Here is a 17,103-nt window from a genome sequence, read left to right on the forward strand (position 1 = left end):
AAAAATGTAACTCCAAATATTGAAATCCTGAATTGAATGAATAGTTTCATTATCATCACCGCGTTAAAGAATCCAAATATCTGATGAAAACTTCTGTCCATAAGGAGTCAATAATTCGGTAAGGGTTTTGATAGGCACAATCGGATAACGTTTTCGATAATTAGTTTTGTACAAACAAGTTGCATAATCCGCGAAGAAAAAATATTAAGTTATCAATGATCCCCAATAAATTAGGTATCAATTAGATTTGAAGTATCGATAATATACTGGAGTCTCAAGTGTCAGTTTAATACGCCTGTGGGTTAAAAGATCAGACATTTCAACAGAACTAGGAATTATTGGATTCGCTCCAAAATTAAGGTAACCATTGATAAGATAAGGTATGAATGTGAGATATAATAACTATTATTTTCAAAGCGATGAGAATTTAATCTAGTTGATATATATGATCCTTTGGTAGCTGAGTATTCGCCACTGAAAAAAAAAAAATGAAAGTAGTTTTTTTAATTTTCGGAGTGGTTTCTATGTCCCAGTCGTTTCCGAGGGTAAGAATTTCAATAATTGATTGTGATACATTTGTGTCAGAGTTGAATAAAATTAGTCACAAAATGGATCGATAAGATACTACATAAGTAAAGAAATAGTTGTGGGATACTGGAATCTGATCAAAATATAAATCATGACTGATGAATAATGACGTTTTTCTGCCATGATAATACAGGGTACAGACGAAATGACAGACGGATAGCCGTATTTTAGAAAATAATAAGATTCACATCCTGAAAAATGACGAATATAGGTTTTTTAATACCTATGCCTTATCGAATAAAAATAATGGCGTTCGTTCAACACTTCCAGTTATATCGGAAGTTGGTATCAAATTCATTATTTCAAAAGTATCACCCTATATCCACCCGTGTTAGGAATCACACGTTAAAAGGTAAGACCTCGTTAATCCTTAGCTCGCACAAGTTTCGACTTCTGAGGGTTGTCGTTCGTAGGGGTGCGACAGCTGGTTAACGGAAAAACAGATTTTTAAACAGATATTTTTTTTACATTTTCAAATACCTGTCATATTTCCAATGTGAGTTTTTGTAATACTTAGATACACTCTATGTCAAAAATGATCCGTTCTTGAGGGATTCATTTGTTTACTCAAAAAAACTAGGTACTCGACTGATTCCTCCATACAACTCAAAAGTTTGATAGAAAATATAAATGAGCTATTATTGATTCATCAAAATACTTCATTCCATCCTTTTTTTATTGAAGACAAGATTTTCAGATTTACATAATCTGAAAAGATATCTCTTGAGAATCATCAGATGGGCTGCCACACAATATATCTATCGGAATTTCGCTAGTTCGGACTTCCATTGTCTACTATATAAAATGATTTGAAATCCCTGAAACAACTAAAAAAGAAGTATTGAAAATGAATAGCTGAAAATGACAATTATATTAAGCAAAATAAACCTGAAATGAAATAATAGTGAAATAAACTACAAGTAAAAATATAACAATTGAATAAATAAAAATGAAGGAATGGAAAAAAAATAATAAAAAGTGTAGAGATTCCAAGTCACGTTAGTTCACGACGCGACGTTTCGATTGTTAGTATCTACAATCGTCTTCGGGTGATGACTGGACTGATTCCTCCGAGAGATGACTATTTATAGGTCGTTGAAATACTTTCACTTATCCCTACTTTCCATTTTCCGCTTCACTGATTCCGTGGGAGATGACCGTTTTGGCGAGAGTTGGCCATTTTTCGATTGATGATGGGTTTCCATATGTTGCGTATTTCTACGCTGGCCTGGCTGAATACGTTGTTGGACAACATGTATGCGGCTTCCTTGAATTTTCTCCTAAACCAATGTTCCTCTCTGTGCAAGATCTCACCTTGGGACCACTCGATGTTGTGTTGATGGGTCCAAACATGGTCTGCTATTCCTGATTTGCTGGTTTCCCCTCGCTGTGTGAGCTTCTTGTGCTCGGCAATGCGAACATTCAATGGCCTCTTAGTTTCACCAATATGGGATTTTCTGCACTCACAGGGTATCCGGTAAATGCAATTCTTCGAATCGCAGTCCGCGTTTGGGGGCCTGCTTTTCGTGAGGCTGCTACGGATAGTGTTACCGGATCTGAAACAGGTTCTGATGTTGTACTTGGAACCAATTCTTCTTATCCTCTCCGATACTCCTCTGATGTAGGGAAGTGCAAGCACTGGTTGTGACGGCTTCTCTTCTTTGCGAGGCTCCTGCTGTCTTTTAGCCAAAGTCTTTTCTACCATCGCTTTGGAGTAGCCATTCCAAGATCATTTTTGATGATGTCTAGTTCCTTCTCGAGACCTTCCTTTGTATTACAGAGCCCAAAAGCACGGTCTAATAGAGTCTTGATGATTCCTGTTTTAGTCGATTGATGGTGGTTGGATTCGTGGTTCAGATACTGTCCCGTATGAGTGGGTTTTCGGTATACCGATGTTTCCCACTTAGTGTCGGTCCTCCTCACCAAAACGTCTAAGAATGGCAATTCGTTGTGGATTTCCTTCTCCATTGTGAAAGTGATGGAAGGTCTCACGCTGTTGATGTGTTTCAGGAAGGCGTCTAGTTCAGTATTCCCATGGTTCCACATTATGAAGGTGTCGTCAACATATCTCAACCAGACTCGGGGTTTCTTGTGGGCTTCTTCAATGGCCAGAGTTTCAAACCACTCCATATATATGTTGGCTATGACTGGTGAAAGTGGCGATCCCATTGGCAGTCCCTCATCTTGTGTAAAGAATTCGTCCTACAGTTGGAAATAACAGTTTCGTACACAGCATCCTAGTGTTTCTCTCTTTCAGGTTCCCGTCTTTGAATAGCTTTCTCTGTATGATTTGGAGTGCTTCTTCTACCGGAACGTTGGTGTAAAGGCTTTCCACGTCGAAACTAATTAGTTGATCTTCCAGTGTAACCTCAATTGACCCTAGTAGTTCGACAAAATGCCTTGAATTCTTCACAAAAGACGATGTTTTTCCTTGTAACGGTTGTATTAAGGAAATTAAATATCTAGAGAAGTTTTGATTAGCCGAATCTCTGGAGCTGATGATCGGTCTAAGCGGAACGTCCTTCTTGTGGATTTTGGGTAGTCCATACAAGTGAGGGGGCTTATTGTGGTGCGGTGTTAGCCATGATCTTTCCTTGTCCGAAAAATAGACTTGGTGTTTTTTCAAAATCTGTTACAACTTCCTTTCGATTGATGCAGTAGGGTCCCGTACGATCTTTGTGTATCGTCCCTTCTGAAGAACCTCTTCGATCTTCTGTTCGTAGAGAACGGTATCCATTACCACAGTAGCGTTTCCTTTATCTGTAGGTAGGATCTTGATGGTGTTGTCTCTACGTAGGCCGTTCAGAGCTCTACGTTCTTCATTGCTGATGTTAGATGCTGGAACTGGTTCTCGATCCAGCTGTTCGGTAATTTTCCATCTGAACTCTTCTGCCTCGGTCTGGTCAATAAGGGAACTGGTGGATTCCACTGCAGTAATTATCTCCAAAGTGGGCACAGATGTTGGCGTAATGGCGAAATTCAGGCCTTTCCTCAACAAGGATTCCTCTATTCCCGTGAGCAGGCGGGAACTCATGTTGATGACGTTGATGGCTTCATAGTTGTCCTGTTTTCGGTCTGTATTTGGGCATTGTTTCCTCTCTAACTTCCCCCACTTTCTTTTGTGAGTATTCTCCATGTTTTGGTGGATCTTCAAGCACGCGCTTTCAATCTTGGCAAAGATTGGTCCATGATCATCTTCCAATGTCTCTCTTCTCATTTCTTCGAATCGTTCTGGGCCAAAAGAAAGAGAGGAACCAATTTATCTCAGTTTCTTGGATTTTTGGAGACAAACATTGAGACGTATTTATTGATGATGCGATTATGCCTCTCGACCATTCCATCGGACTGTGGGTGGAGATGAGTTGTTTTTGTCTTCTTTATTCCCAACAAAGTCATTATTTCCTTCCATAAATCCGATTCGAAGTTGCAGCCCTGATCTGAGTGTAGTCACTGGGGTACTCCGTATCTGGCAATTACGTTCTGCAACAGGGCTTCTGCCACCGTTTTAGCCTCTTGGTTGGGTAATGCTACTACTTCAGGCCATTTGGAGAAATAGTACATCACAACCATATGGTACTTGTTGCCGGATGTGGTCATAGGGAGCGGTCCCAAGAAGTCAACTGTGATTCTCTCGAAAGGGCACCCACTGAGGTATTGCTTCAACCTCCTTCTTTGTCGTGTCTTCGGGTCCTTTCTCGAATAGCACAGGTCACAGCAATTGACCCAATAGTACCTCTCACGCACTCTCGATAAAATTCTATTTACTTCGAAATGCCCTACAGTGCGACCATCGTGGAGCTGTTCGAGTGTATTCGGAATACACGTTTTTGAAAGGATTACCTGCAACTTGTAGGTTCTTCCATCCGGGCTTTCCTATTTCCGAGTGAGAAGGCCATCTTCAATGCACATGGAGCCCCAGTAACCCTTTTCCTGCAGGCCGTACTTGGAGACCTCTTGTCATTCCAGCCTTACTTCTTTGTCAATCCATCCCCATACAGTTTTCAAGACCGGATCCTCCTTCTGAGCTACGATGATCTCTTCTCTCGTCATGAAGGTAGTGTCACCCTATTTTGAGGCAAAAAATGAATCGTTCTACAAAAGTGGAATTGAAATGCGGCTCTGGAATGATTGTGTGGCTCTTGATGGAGATTACGTTGCATGTACTTTTTGATTCGTTTATCGTTTGATCGTTCGATAATCATTATTATCATACTAATTTTTAGGCAGGAAATTATTTCATCCACCCGAATCAAATGACCTACAGTTCCATTCCACCTAGGGTTCGAATAATAGGAGGACAAGATGCAGCGCCACATGCTTATCCTTACCAAGTCGGAATGTACTTGACCAAAGGGATTTCACAAGAGTTCTGTGGTGGATCAATCATATCTTCGAACTATGTTCTAACAGCCGCACACTGTCTTGATAAGTACGTAGTGAGTGTAGTAGAGATTTTCAGTGTTAGCGAAAATATTCTACAATATATTAAGCCTTATGTTGAATTTACAATTTTTTTCAGTAACGATGGAACATCACTTTATATATCTATTTCTATTTTGTTTTTTTTTTTGGTCATGAAACTGCATATACAGATTATGAACCAGAGCTCTAGATACTGAGTGAACTCAAAATTAATATTATAGGTCGGATACTGTTCTCATCAAATGTATGATTCTGTCTTATGAAATAGATTGTTTCCTAAAAGAGAAGAAAACATCTCTCCCAAAGTACCTACACAGTTGTTTCTGATAAATGCCTACTGAAAAACAACTACTTCTTCCGCTAATCATGGAGAAAGTGGCATACCACCATATCCTCAAATATTCCTAAGGCTTCAACATCTTGAACGATCATCAATATGTCTTTCGGAAACAAAGATCAACAGGCGACCTTATATCGTATGTCACCCATATTTGGAATAACGCAATCGAAAAACATGCAGAGTCAAGAGCTGTTGCGCTTGATATTTCTAAGGCCTTTGACACTGTGTGGCATGAGGATTTGCTGGCCAAACTTTGATGCTATGGCTTGTCGGATCATTTTTGTGTATGGCTCTTCAGCTTCACGAAAGAACGTTTCCTGCAAGTGGCCGTCGATAGATATCTCTCGGATACTTTTACCATCAACGCCGGTATTCCCCAGGGATCCATATTGTATCCAACCCTCTTTTCATTGTATACCAACGACTTATTGTAGAAACACAAGAATCCAATATATTGCTTTCACACTTGTCTCGTCATTCCATTTGGATTCCAGGACACCGGCTACGGAGGTACATCTTTACCAGCAGCAGGAGTTTGCATATCTTAATGAGGATCTAGAAGTTATTTCGAATTGTGGTGAAAGTAACCAGGTTCAATTCGATGCCACAAAACCTAAGCATCAGTTTTCTCCAAGAACCGGATATAATAATGGCAGGTCAGACAATTCCGCTTTCTGCTTCGATAAGTTTGTTGGAGGTTGAAATGGATACCAATATGTCTTGAAACAATCATGTCGCTGGAATTGCAAAGGCTGCTTCTCAAAAGCTTGGAACACTGTTCTGAACCAGAAAACTATACACCCCAGCAACTTTTGATGCTTTATAAAGCTCAGATCAGACCTTCTTTGGAGTATTGTTCTCTTGTATGAAACTCTGCCCCCAAACATTTCCTGAAACTGCTGGATTCCATCCAGAAAAGAGCCATCCGACTGAGTGGAGACGCCTGGAACATTGAAGAAAGGCTGAAGGTGTTAGTGGTAAACAATCTTCCACTTGGACGAATAGTCCGGTCAATTTAGGCCCGAAAACAGTAATGAAATAACGAAAATTGCGACAGAGCTGAATTTTGGTGAAGACCTTTATTTTAGCATAAGAAATGAAAATGTGAAAGTCCCAATCTGTGCCATGAGCGCTACAAAAGTTATTAGGGGTCAAAGGTCAAAAGTTCAGGTTTTTAGAGTTTTTCCCGAAAACCGTAAGTTTAAAATACCTCAGACCAAAGTTGTAGATTCCATAATTCTCTATAAACATGGTTCTCATGATTTTTTCTGTAAGTATCCCCGTTCCTGAGATATCGCAATTGTAAAAGTCACGTTCTATGTAATATGCACACGTTTCCACACCATCTGTGTGTAGTGTACTCGGCACGTTTTTTTTTAACTTGGTTTCCCCAGTAGGCCTATTCCACGAATCGTTATTACGTAATTTTTAGTCACAATACTTATTTAACTGCATGAAGATTATTCGGGTTGATAATGTTTATGGAGTGTAATTGTCAGTTTGATTTCTTTTGATACTTCAATCTGATTCATACTCGTCATAGTTAACTTCAACCATCATGTCTTCTTTTTCTTCCTCCTCTTCCTCTTCTAGCCGGATATTCATAAATTGTTCAAATAATGATGTATCAGTTGTATCTTCATCAGCATCACATGAATCATCCTCCGTTGTACTCAACTCAACATTTGAACAAGACTGACCTTGGCAATTGGTACACGCAGGTGAACACCTTGCAACTGCAAAAAATTGTGTTAAGGAGTTTTTCAGGAGCAGGGTGGAGAAGAGTTTTGATTGGTTCCAGAGTATTATTTTTTAATTTCCAACCCCAGTCTTCAGGGTTGAGTTGATTTCCTTGCCATGTCCGAACTTGATAATATAGCCGATACAAGTGTTGAAGGTGGAGAATCAATGTCCGTGAAGACTTTCGCACAGTCATTTAAATCTTTGTTTTTCAAATAATTTAAAAACTGAATTTTTGCCCCTTCTGTATATTGCCGATGTAGTATTACAACCGGTTATCGCTTGTAAAAATAAAATAGTTTTGGCATTTTGGATAAGCTGATAAACTTTTTGAAGAATATATTGTTTTTCGCCGTTGAGCCTTTCCAGGTTTCAGAAAATAAATAGTTTTATCAATTGGAGTCCTTGCGGTAAGTAGAACCAACAAATCAATATCTTCATCCACTACAATTGTTGTGTTTGTTGCATTAAATTTTGCTATAGCTGTTTCAATTATGAGAACATCTGCGTCATTTTGAGCTTGTTTAACTTCAATATTTTCAACCGTCAATTGTCACTCAACATGGAAATGAAACGAGATTTATTATTAATGTTAGCTAAGAATAATTGTTGTTGGTTTGGTGGGAGTGTCAAAAATTTATCGAATATCATGTCGGAACTCGAGGATGTTTTAGTAGTTCGACAACGTTGTTCTGCAGCTTTACTATTTTTTGTTGTGTCACTATAGCCATCAAATACTACCGTCACTGTATGACCGTGATGTCGCAAATACAGTCGTCACTGTATGACGCAAATACTGAACATATTTTTCAAAAATAACGTTTAAGGTTTCTTCTCGATCCCACACAACGTGATGTAGTAGATATCCTCCATCGATAATGTAAGCAGCGTTAGTACTATCAACCTCAGCATTGACTGATTTGAAGCAATCGTAAATGGCTGACTGCTGTTTTACGCAATCCAGCTGCATCGAAGAGCGATAACGGGTAAGGGGCTCATACGCAAAAAAATTTTCAATTTCATCCTCAAATGTTTTAGTGTCATTCATACGTTGGAATAATAATACAGGGTCTATTTATACTTCTTCTTCGTGAACTTTTAGAGTGCTACTCGCAGCTGAAAGAGGAAATACTTTCTCATTATTGAACGTTAGACTTGTCATTTTAGATATGGAGGCAATCCCAGATGTTATATTCAAGGCAATACGGGTAGAGGGGATTTTCGAAGGGACTGACGGTCCTTTGAATGTATATTTTCTGAATATAATATATAGTATATACATGAAAGAGACACAAACAGGAATTTTTACTTGCTCAAGTACGTGAATGTGTATATACGTGGCTAATGAGTGCATATTACATAGAACGTAACATTTACAATTCCGATATCTAATGCTGGGTGCAGATCAAGCAGACAAAAAGTGAACACGATTTTGAGACAAAAATACGACAAAATTGCAACAAAATATTAGGTATTCATACAAGACAAAATTGAGACAAACTGTCCACACCACAACAACATATGTGCAACAAAATTTAGTTGATGGGAATTCGTTGTTCAACCATGTGGCGTTTCCACCAGGAGGAAAATTCCTCTTCATCCAATGTTGGAAAAATGAAACGCAAACGTTTTTGGATGAGACCAAGCTTAAAAAAGCGAGGAAGTTATTCCATTAATGAATTGTTAGTTCAGTTACGTGAGGATGATATTGGACTAAGTGGTGAGATTCGTTCAAGCTTTAAGAACTTTCTAAGAATGTCCACCGAAGATTTCGAGAATCTGATATGCCTTGTTGGTCCTGCAGTTGCCAAAAGACATACTAACTACAGAAATGCTATAAGTGTAACAGAAAGGTTAGCAATAACTGTAAAATTTCTATCAACGTGCGATTCCTACCACAGCCTCATGTATCTTTTAAAAGTATCAAAGCAGTCCATATCTGTAATAATACCTGAAGTTTGTGAAGCTTTAATTAATAGACTTAGTGGTTATGTAAAGGTATGTATAACTTTTGTACGTAATTGGTTTGTGTTAATACGCTGTAACATAAACGCCATATTTACTGTATGAAACAAATTTTTAACACAAACAAAATCATTAATGGTGAAGCTAATTTTGAATCCAACAGACATCATTCGAATGCATAAATAATTTGTCTTCTTGTTTATCTATTGAAAAGTTAAAATTTCTTCTTTTTCTTCTAATAATGGATGCTCCCTGTACAATTCTATCAATTTGCAAGTATTTTCCGTGTTCCACTTCTTTTCCCTCGACATTTTAGCAAAGACACGCCACAACAACCGTCCACACTGCGCCGACAACTTGTCGTAAAATATGCAGACAAAACAGAGACCCTTTGATCTTTACCGACTGGCGACGGGACTTGCAACAGTCTCAGAATTTGGAAGCAAAACCCAAATAAGACAAAAATGTTGCACAAATGTATCGGATTTGTCGCCACTTTGTCGCGAAACATGAATGTTCTTGTCTGGTCGTTGTTTTGTCTGCTTGGTCTGGACCCGACATAATGAACTGTGATACTTACAGTAAACATCACAAGGACCATTCTTGTAGAGAATTTTGAGATCTACAACTTTGGTCTAAGGTAAAACTTACGGTTTTCGAGAAAAACTCAAAAAACCTGAAATTTTTACCTTTGACCCCGAATAACTTTTGAAGCGCTCATGGGATAGATTGGGACTTTCAAATTTTTATTTTTTATGGTAAAATAAAGGTCTTCACTGAAATTTAGCTCTTTCGCAATTTTCGTTAATTCAATATTGTATAATGACCGGACTAGAAGGTTTCATATATGCAGTCGAGGCGCGTTGAAATTATTCGAGTCTCAGGCACACTGTTGAGTGGGTCGGATCTTTCCTGCAATGACGAGTGGTAATACCTCGAAACCGGCCTGTAGGTGATTTATTCGACTGATTTCAGTATAGTACTGCTGCTGAATGAACGAGAAACACCTGCAGGGCAAATCTCTGTGAAGTATCTTGGAAAAATGTCTGTGTAGGTACGTTGGGAGAGATGAATGTATCAAAATTTTATTTCAAAATGATTATTTCCTTAAATGTATAATGAGCTGCCAACCAAGTTGAAAATCATGAAATATGTCAAGAAATTCAAAATACTCACTTTCTACTCATTAGAATCTAATGATTAGATGAATAGTGTTTTCACATTTGATAATTTACCTTCGCACATTTTGATTTTGAATTTCCCTATTATGGACGGCCGATGTTTCTGAGGTTAATTCAAAATAAAAATGAACATCATCAACTATTGCTTTCATTTTGTAGAGCGAGTAAGGCGACCTTGATATTTGGTGCGCATAATATCAAAGAAGACGAGGCTACCCAAGTTCGTGTCACTATCACTGACGTTACTCAGTTTATCATCCACCCAGGATGGAACGCTGCTTCATTAACGAATGATATTGCGCTTGTGAAACTACTTGGAGCAATAAAGGAAAGCAACGTTATCAAATTCGTCAAACTCGCTTCTGGCAGTGACACGTTTGCTGGAAGCAAAGGTAAAATTTGAGGATGTATTTCTATGGAACGCCGTTTTACTTTTTATTGTCACAAATATCCATTTCTTAATTTATTCAACTAACAATTTATTTGTTTGAATTTAATTGATTCATGCATTTGTTCGACACATTAAAAACGATTGTTCGCAAAATTTGTTCTATTTTAAATGAAACTTGATTTAAAATGTTACATGATTAAAATTGTTATTTGAATAAAAAATACTAATTGATTAGAAATTGTTTCGGATATCTTGAGGTCGTCTGCAAACGATAAAGAAGTATGTTTGAAGATGGATTCAATATCATTGATAAATAAATTGAAGATAAATGAGCCAGAGTGTGATCCTTGGAGGATTCTAGACGTGACCATTATGTTTCGAAAATTGAACTATTGAGTTTGACACTTTGTATGGTTTAATGAATAGCTCTGAAAAATATTTTCGCCGATTCTGTCAGCATAGACTTCAGCTATCGAGTTCTTCTACATATTCTGTGTACATTGCATCGACTCATGTTTTGTTATCAAAGGCTTCAGTTATGTACCTATGATAAACCAATGGCTTGGTTGATGTTGATTTATTCTGGATGAATCTATGATTGCTAATCAAATAACATTTTTGTACACTGCCAAGCTGATATTTTTGTAATTATACCATCAAAACGTTTAGGAATTTCTGGAAGGATGATTTTTCCTCGGTAGTCCTCAATGTCTTGCTCTGAGCTAGATTCATTATTAATTATAATAAAAATAATAATACTTTATTTCCATAAAGACAATCTTAGAGTTTCATTGGAAACTGTTCATGAAAAAAGATACTAAAAATTATAAAAGATTAAATTAAAAGAGGCGATAGTAAAATAAGTATAGACCTGAAAATTACTAGTCTCTAATAACAGTGTATACATAATAACAGCAAGAAAACTTGGTTGGAATATTGAGTTGTCACTGCTTTAACCATACACTCCATGAAAAAACGACTTATGCATGCACCAAGAGGCCACTATTCAGGGTTTATGACTTTCTTGAAATTATGTTCATAATTCGTTACCTCATGAGATGAATACGGGGTTGAAGGTTTTATAAAGTTATATTTCCGAGAGTCATGAAAGTCCCACTATTTGAAGATTCATCGAATAAAATAAGGATGTGTACTTGAAACTCAAACGATATTTTTAAAGTAATGAGGAATTTTATCTAAGCACCAATGAAAACACACTAATGCACTAATGTCAAGTCTACTCAGCTGGAAGGGGATGGTAGGGACCATCTGACATAAACTACCCGGTATAAATCCTAATTACTCTATATTTTTGAAAACAAATATGAAAAAACACGTTTATTGAATGTTGAGAGTGACTTTTGTAACTGAGCTTTCATTACTCTCAACAACTTTCATTCCAGTGACTTTCCTTATATATAATTCAAAATTCACTTATAATTCAATTATTCTCACCTAAAAGATGTGTTTCAGGCATCGTGACAGGTTGGGGAGTGACTTTCAACAGTCAGAAAGGTGTGACTCCGGTACTCAAGTATGTCACCAGTACTATTTTGACCAATGAAGACTGCAAAAATGTGAATGCTGACTATAAGAAGGTCGTCAAATCTACTATTATGTGCTTCTCAGGTACGTTTCGTTTTACAAAAACATAACACGTGTTTTGCCATACGTGTGTATATTCTATAGATGCAAATCTAATTCTGTGAATTCATGAATGAAGAAGATAAGATTTGTTGTGATGTTGGGATATTTCATTAACATACATTTTATTTACTAAACTTGTAACACTAACACTACCATTATCTTTTGTCACAACTATATCAAAGATGTTATTATTGAAATTGTACAACACCAATCAATCTCATTTGAAGAAGCTAGCACGAGTGGCTGGCTTCTTCAGAGGTTTATTTTTCTTGATGATTCATCGTTTGATTCGAGTAATATGTGGAATAACAAATTATTCTTCTGATGCATGCATAAGTTGTTGAGTTTATGACAGTTAACAAATTTCATCCCCTTCGCAATAACACCACAAAGACTTGAATGGAGATGTGATTCGGTCATCCTGCTTGATGACTTGATTTGATAAATGATCACAATTTTCCAAAATAACATCGGCAAAGTTGACCACAGGGTCTGTGGTCAACTTGTCCCTCTACGAAGACGATCGTAGTGAAAGGCGACTGGGATATCCTTTCGCTTAATGTTGTTGAACTCATTAAGCAAAAACATCGAATGCGCAATGCGTAGCGAAGATCAAATGCAAATGCTGCTGAGGTTAACGAGCGCATTAATGAGTTCACCAACAAGAAGCGGAGGGATAAACTCAAGAGCTTCAGCACACACGACCACTCTGTGTGTAGGATGGCCAAAAGAATGGACAACCGGCTTGAGGCCATCCCGTTCACGTGGTGAAAGATCTTCGAAAGGCTCAGTTATTCGGGGAATACTTCGCCAGTGTTCACCAGGTTGATCCCGACGACTGTGACCACCACAAAGAAATGACCAATACCTTTGAGGACATAAAAATTAGACCGCCTCCAATGATATCGGAGCCGACTCTACTCAAGTGGATCACAGACGCCGAGGAGGTAATTGCTACCATCAAGCCCTGAAGAAAAACGAAGCCCCAGGTATTGATGGTATTGAGGCCTCGACAGGTTGGTTGTGCAGTATTCTGAGGAAAATAAAATCAAAATGAACCCAAGGAAGACATAACTCGTCAACTTCTCCAGAAAATTTACGAATGTGAAGATCTATAGGAAATTATGAGTTAAGGGTGACCGTTTTGACAAGCAGAGAAGCGCGCGATATCTTGGGTATTATCCTGAATATGTGCCTGAACTTTCAGGAACATCTGAGCTTGGCGATCCAACGAGCGGGTGCGGCGGTAAAACGCACGTGTTGACAACAAGTTGCTAATTTACAAGCCAGTGATTAGACCAGCCATGTTGTATACCTGTCCCCTATTCTTCAGCCTTAAGAAAACTCCTCTACCGAGACTCGAGACAGTGCAGATCATTGCAGGTAAAGTGACAGATAAATTTCATTGGTTGATCTGTTAGATCTGGCTGAAGTTGAGACGATCACTGAACATATCAGGTGGCTGTCTCAGAAATCCTTTAAGTTCTTTCCACCGAAATGCCCGCTGACGAGGAACGTCACGGCATTTAGAAACTATCATAATTAGCCCCGTGAATGCAGGCTGATATATGAATCGCTCGATGTCTTCCATGAACGACGCTAACGCGATCGCGTTTAGTACATGGAAAACCGTCTAGGATAATCCACGGGTCACCCGTGATACGAGAATTGCTTCAATCTAGTTTTTGGATGAAATAAACGTTTTCCAGGAGGCTATGGGTAAACCTAAATACTGATCAAACAGTACGCCATCAAGTTCCGAAGCGCAACATCAAAACAATTATCGCGAGAGCTTGGTAAGAGAGCGCAACGCCACACTGTGATAGGACGGCACAGGACATGTACATGCCGGGGCCAGGACGGGAACATGACGTGAAATTTATTTTCTCTTTCAATAGTTTCTTATGAAATGTCGCACACTTAGGCAGGCAACGGACAGGCACATGTCAGAATGGAAACAGGACAGAACAAGCCAGGCCAATGCCGAACTGTCTTCTCTCTCGAAGGCCACGTTTCCTCATGTTCCTGTCTTGTGCCGTCCTGTCGCAGTATGCTCACACGGGGAGCTTTACGTCTCTCGTTCCTATAAGGAAGCGTTTATCACTCTTACTTACCGCCCATTCAGATCGGGAGCCTTTTTATTTCCTGGCTCCTTGAAGTCATTCGTAGAATGAATCGCACGCGAGCTATTGCCATTTACCAACTCTATCTTATACACAAACCTCGACGACAGAAACGTCAACGATCAAGAATGGGATGGATAAAGTTGCGAAATCTACGTTGGGCACCTTTCAGACTTCCACCCAACTGTTTACGACTTCATTTCGATCCTTATAAATGTCGAGAATTTTATCCCAAAGAGCGGGTTGATTGCAAACAGTACAAATAAATAGCCCCACATAGAAATCTGCCATGAAAACTAGTGTGAAGTGTCAACTACGGAGAGCCGTGTTTATTCCTCGTGTGGAAGTCCCCACTCATCCTTTTGCATTTTGAGAAGACGTGGCTCCCCGGCTCGAAGTGCAGTAGATCTGAGAGCTCTCGTCTCCCGAGACGTGACAGCTCCCGCTCTTCGTTTGAAAGCTTCATTTGATTGGTTGCATTTTGGCGCTAAGAGCCTTCGTGTCTCTCGGGAGCGACAGACGTGAAGCTCCCCGTGTGAAAGGGCGCTTAGGCGTAGTAAGAAATTAGGCTCTATTGGGCAGAGAGTCACCCGTCACCATCAGTTTTGGGCTATGAGATGATGTTTTCTTTGCGGACATCTTGGGGCTCAACATTGAAGTCTCCTCCTGCTTCGCTCCCACTCATCCTGTACCTATCTTATTCATCCCTCTTCACCCACGCACTCCCGTATGTGGGAGGGATGAATATGTTTTTATTTTGTAAATAGACTGATCATATGATTTTTATAATTTGTACAGAGGAATAGAGGAAGATATTTAGATTTTGAATTTTTATCTCGAAAACAGGAGATTCGGCCGATGAGTGTAGACGAGTAGGACCTGAATATGAATTGGGACTGGTTACAGAGAAAAGAATTGTAACTTGGATACTTGATTGTGCCGCTAAGGGTTCTCCTATGAATAGAGTAGGCCTGATGTATTCTGTTCAAATAATCTGGAATAGATCCAAATGTTGTGAAGAAAACGCCAGGAAGAAAATGGTCTAAGAGTAGCCTTCCATCGGTAGTTACTTCAAATGGATGGTCAGAAATTTTGGAAGCTAAAGCGAACAGCTATGAAGAAAATAATGCTTGAAAAACTGATCAACAGAAGACTGTTGAAAAGGAACTTAAAGAAAATATTGTCAAGATGACTACTACAAAAAAAATACTTCGTAAGGATATACGTACTTCTAACAATATTAGCTCTAGAGGAAGTCATTGTGAACGAGAATGACAAGAGTACCAAAGATGTTAACAGACACCAAAAATCTACTAATGACTTAGTTTTGAGTGTAAATTCATTTGTTATAATAACAATTTTTATCCCACTAAATTTGTTGACAAGGTCGTAAATGGTGAACTTTACTGCTGTACAATGTAAAAATGTGGGATAAATCATTGAAATGGCCTGATCTACCTGACCTCTGGCATGAAAGAAAGGATATCATTCTGAAAATGAAAGAGTCTACTATCATGAATACAAGAGGGGCTTCGTCGGTTCCTGAACTGAAACAATTCCTATAATAATATCTTTATTGAATATATGTATATTTTTGTTGTTTTTGAAGTAAATATGAAATATCATCACATTTAATTCTGCATTTTACTTACGATCTTCAATAAAATAGGTATCCAGTGATTATTATGTAGCTATCTACCTATCTATGGTTCGGTCTTTGAACACTTAGTGGCCACAATCGGATTTCTTCCTGGCCAAAACTGGTGAAAAGGTGGCTACTACTGGTAAAATCGTATTCAACTAGAATTTTATTGAATATATCTCTTTTCAACTCTTATATTAGATTATCATGCCCGTCTTTCAAAATCAGTAACATTTACAGTTTCCTTTGATGTGATCAAAGTGAAAAATTGTCATGTAATTATTGGTATAACTTTAATCGACGATACCAAACCCTTAAAGTAGCCACAAACGGTGCATCTGCCCTATATGTCTTTTGTAGCCACTACTCGTTTGAGATATATATTTAACTGTGTTCAATTTTTCAGGTAAAGGTACAGTTGGAACCTGCCAAGGCGATTCTGGAGGTCCTGTTTTGGTGGATGGTGTCCAAGTCGGAATTGTTTCGTTTGGCGCTTCTGATTGTTCAGCTGGACTTCCTTCGGTATTCACGAGACTCACAGAATACAAAAATTGGATTATCAGTAACTCTGACGTGAAATATTGAGGAATTTGTTAGGCCTTTAGTGGTTATTTTGTTATTGAGCATCATATGTTTGTGAAAAAAAAAAACGGTTCTGATAATTTTTTGTCGAAACTTTTTCGTAACTTCTTGTAACTTGTGTATAGTTCGTAATCATGAGAACTTGCTTAGAATTGTTTTAATTTTTTTCCAGATAACAAATCTTTATATTCTGTTTCATTGCAATATCTGAAAAGATATTGCAACCTTGATGAATTTGGAATAAATGAAATGTTCTTTCTTAGTTGCATTCAGTATCGTTAGGATATAGGTCATATTTGGTTTTACTAAAAATCACACAACATTGTTTTCCTTTCTGGCTGAAATTTTTGACAACATTTTGGAGTACCTACATAATAGAGTATATTCGAAATTGTTTCCAATACACAATTTGGTTTCAAGTAGAATGTATCTACCCAATATGCAATTTGTCACTTCAGTGACAGATAAAACATTGTCAACTG

At 38.2% G+C, this 17,103-nt stretch overlaps 1 protein-coding gene across 1 annotated transcript; it reads left to right on the forward strand.

Moving 5' to 3' along the window:
- Positions 1 to 389: 389 nt before the first annotated feature.
- Positions 390 to 16,883, forward strand: LOC111506690 (brachyurin). The gene is made up of 5 exons (XM_023161850.2): positions 390 to 545; positions 4,812 to 5,017; positions 10,396 to 10,628; positions 12,101 to 12,256; positions 16,446 to 16,883. Exons 1-5 carry the CDS (start codon positions 489 to 491, stop codon positions 16,622 to 16,624), a joined length of 831 nt encoding a protein of 276 aa, XP_023017618.2. The 5' UTR covers positions 390 to 488; the 3' UTR covers positions 16,625 to 16,883.
- Positions 16,884 to 17,103: the final 220 nt, after the last annotated feature.

The sequence above is a fragment of the Leptinotarsa decemlineata genome, unplaced genomic scaffold (genome assembly GCF_025532065.1).
Source record: "Leptinotarsa decemlineata unplaced genomic scaffold, Ldec_3_MD MMD2_tig00026328_RagTag_RagTag, whole genome shotgun sequence".
Classification (NCBI taxonomy): Eukaryota; Metazoa; Arthropoda; class Insecta; order Coleoptera; family Chrysomelidae; genus Leptinotarsa; species Leptinotarsa decemlineata.

Coding starts and splice junctions, on each gene's coding strand:
- LOC111506690 (XM_023161850.2), top strand. CDS start 489: ATGAAAGTAGTTTTTTTAATTTTCGGAGTGGTTTCTATGTCCCAGTCG. Junction 5,018..10,395: donor GCCGCACACTGTCTTGATAA/GTACGTAGTGAG, acceptor TTCATTTTGTAG/AGCGAGTAAGGCGACCTTGA. Junction 10,629..12,100: donor CACGTTTGCTGGAAGCAAAG/GTAAAATTTGAG, acceptor GATGTGTTTCAG/GCATCGTGACAGGTTGGGGA.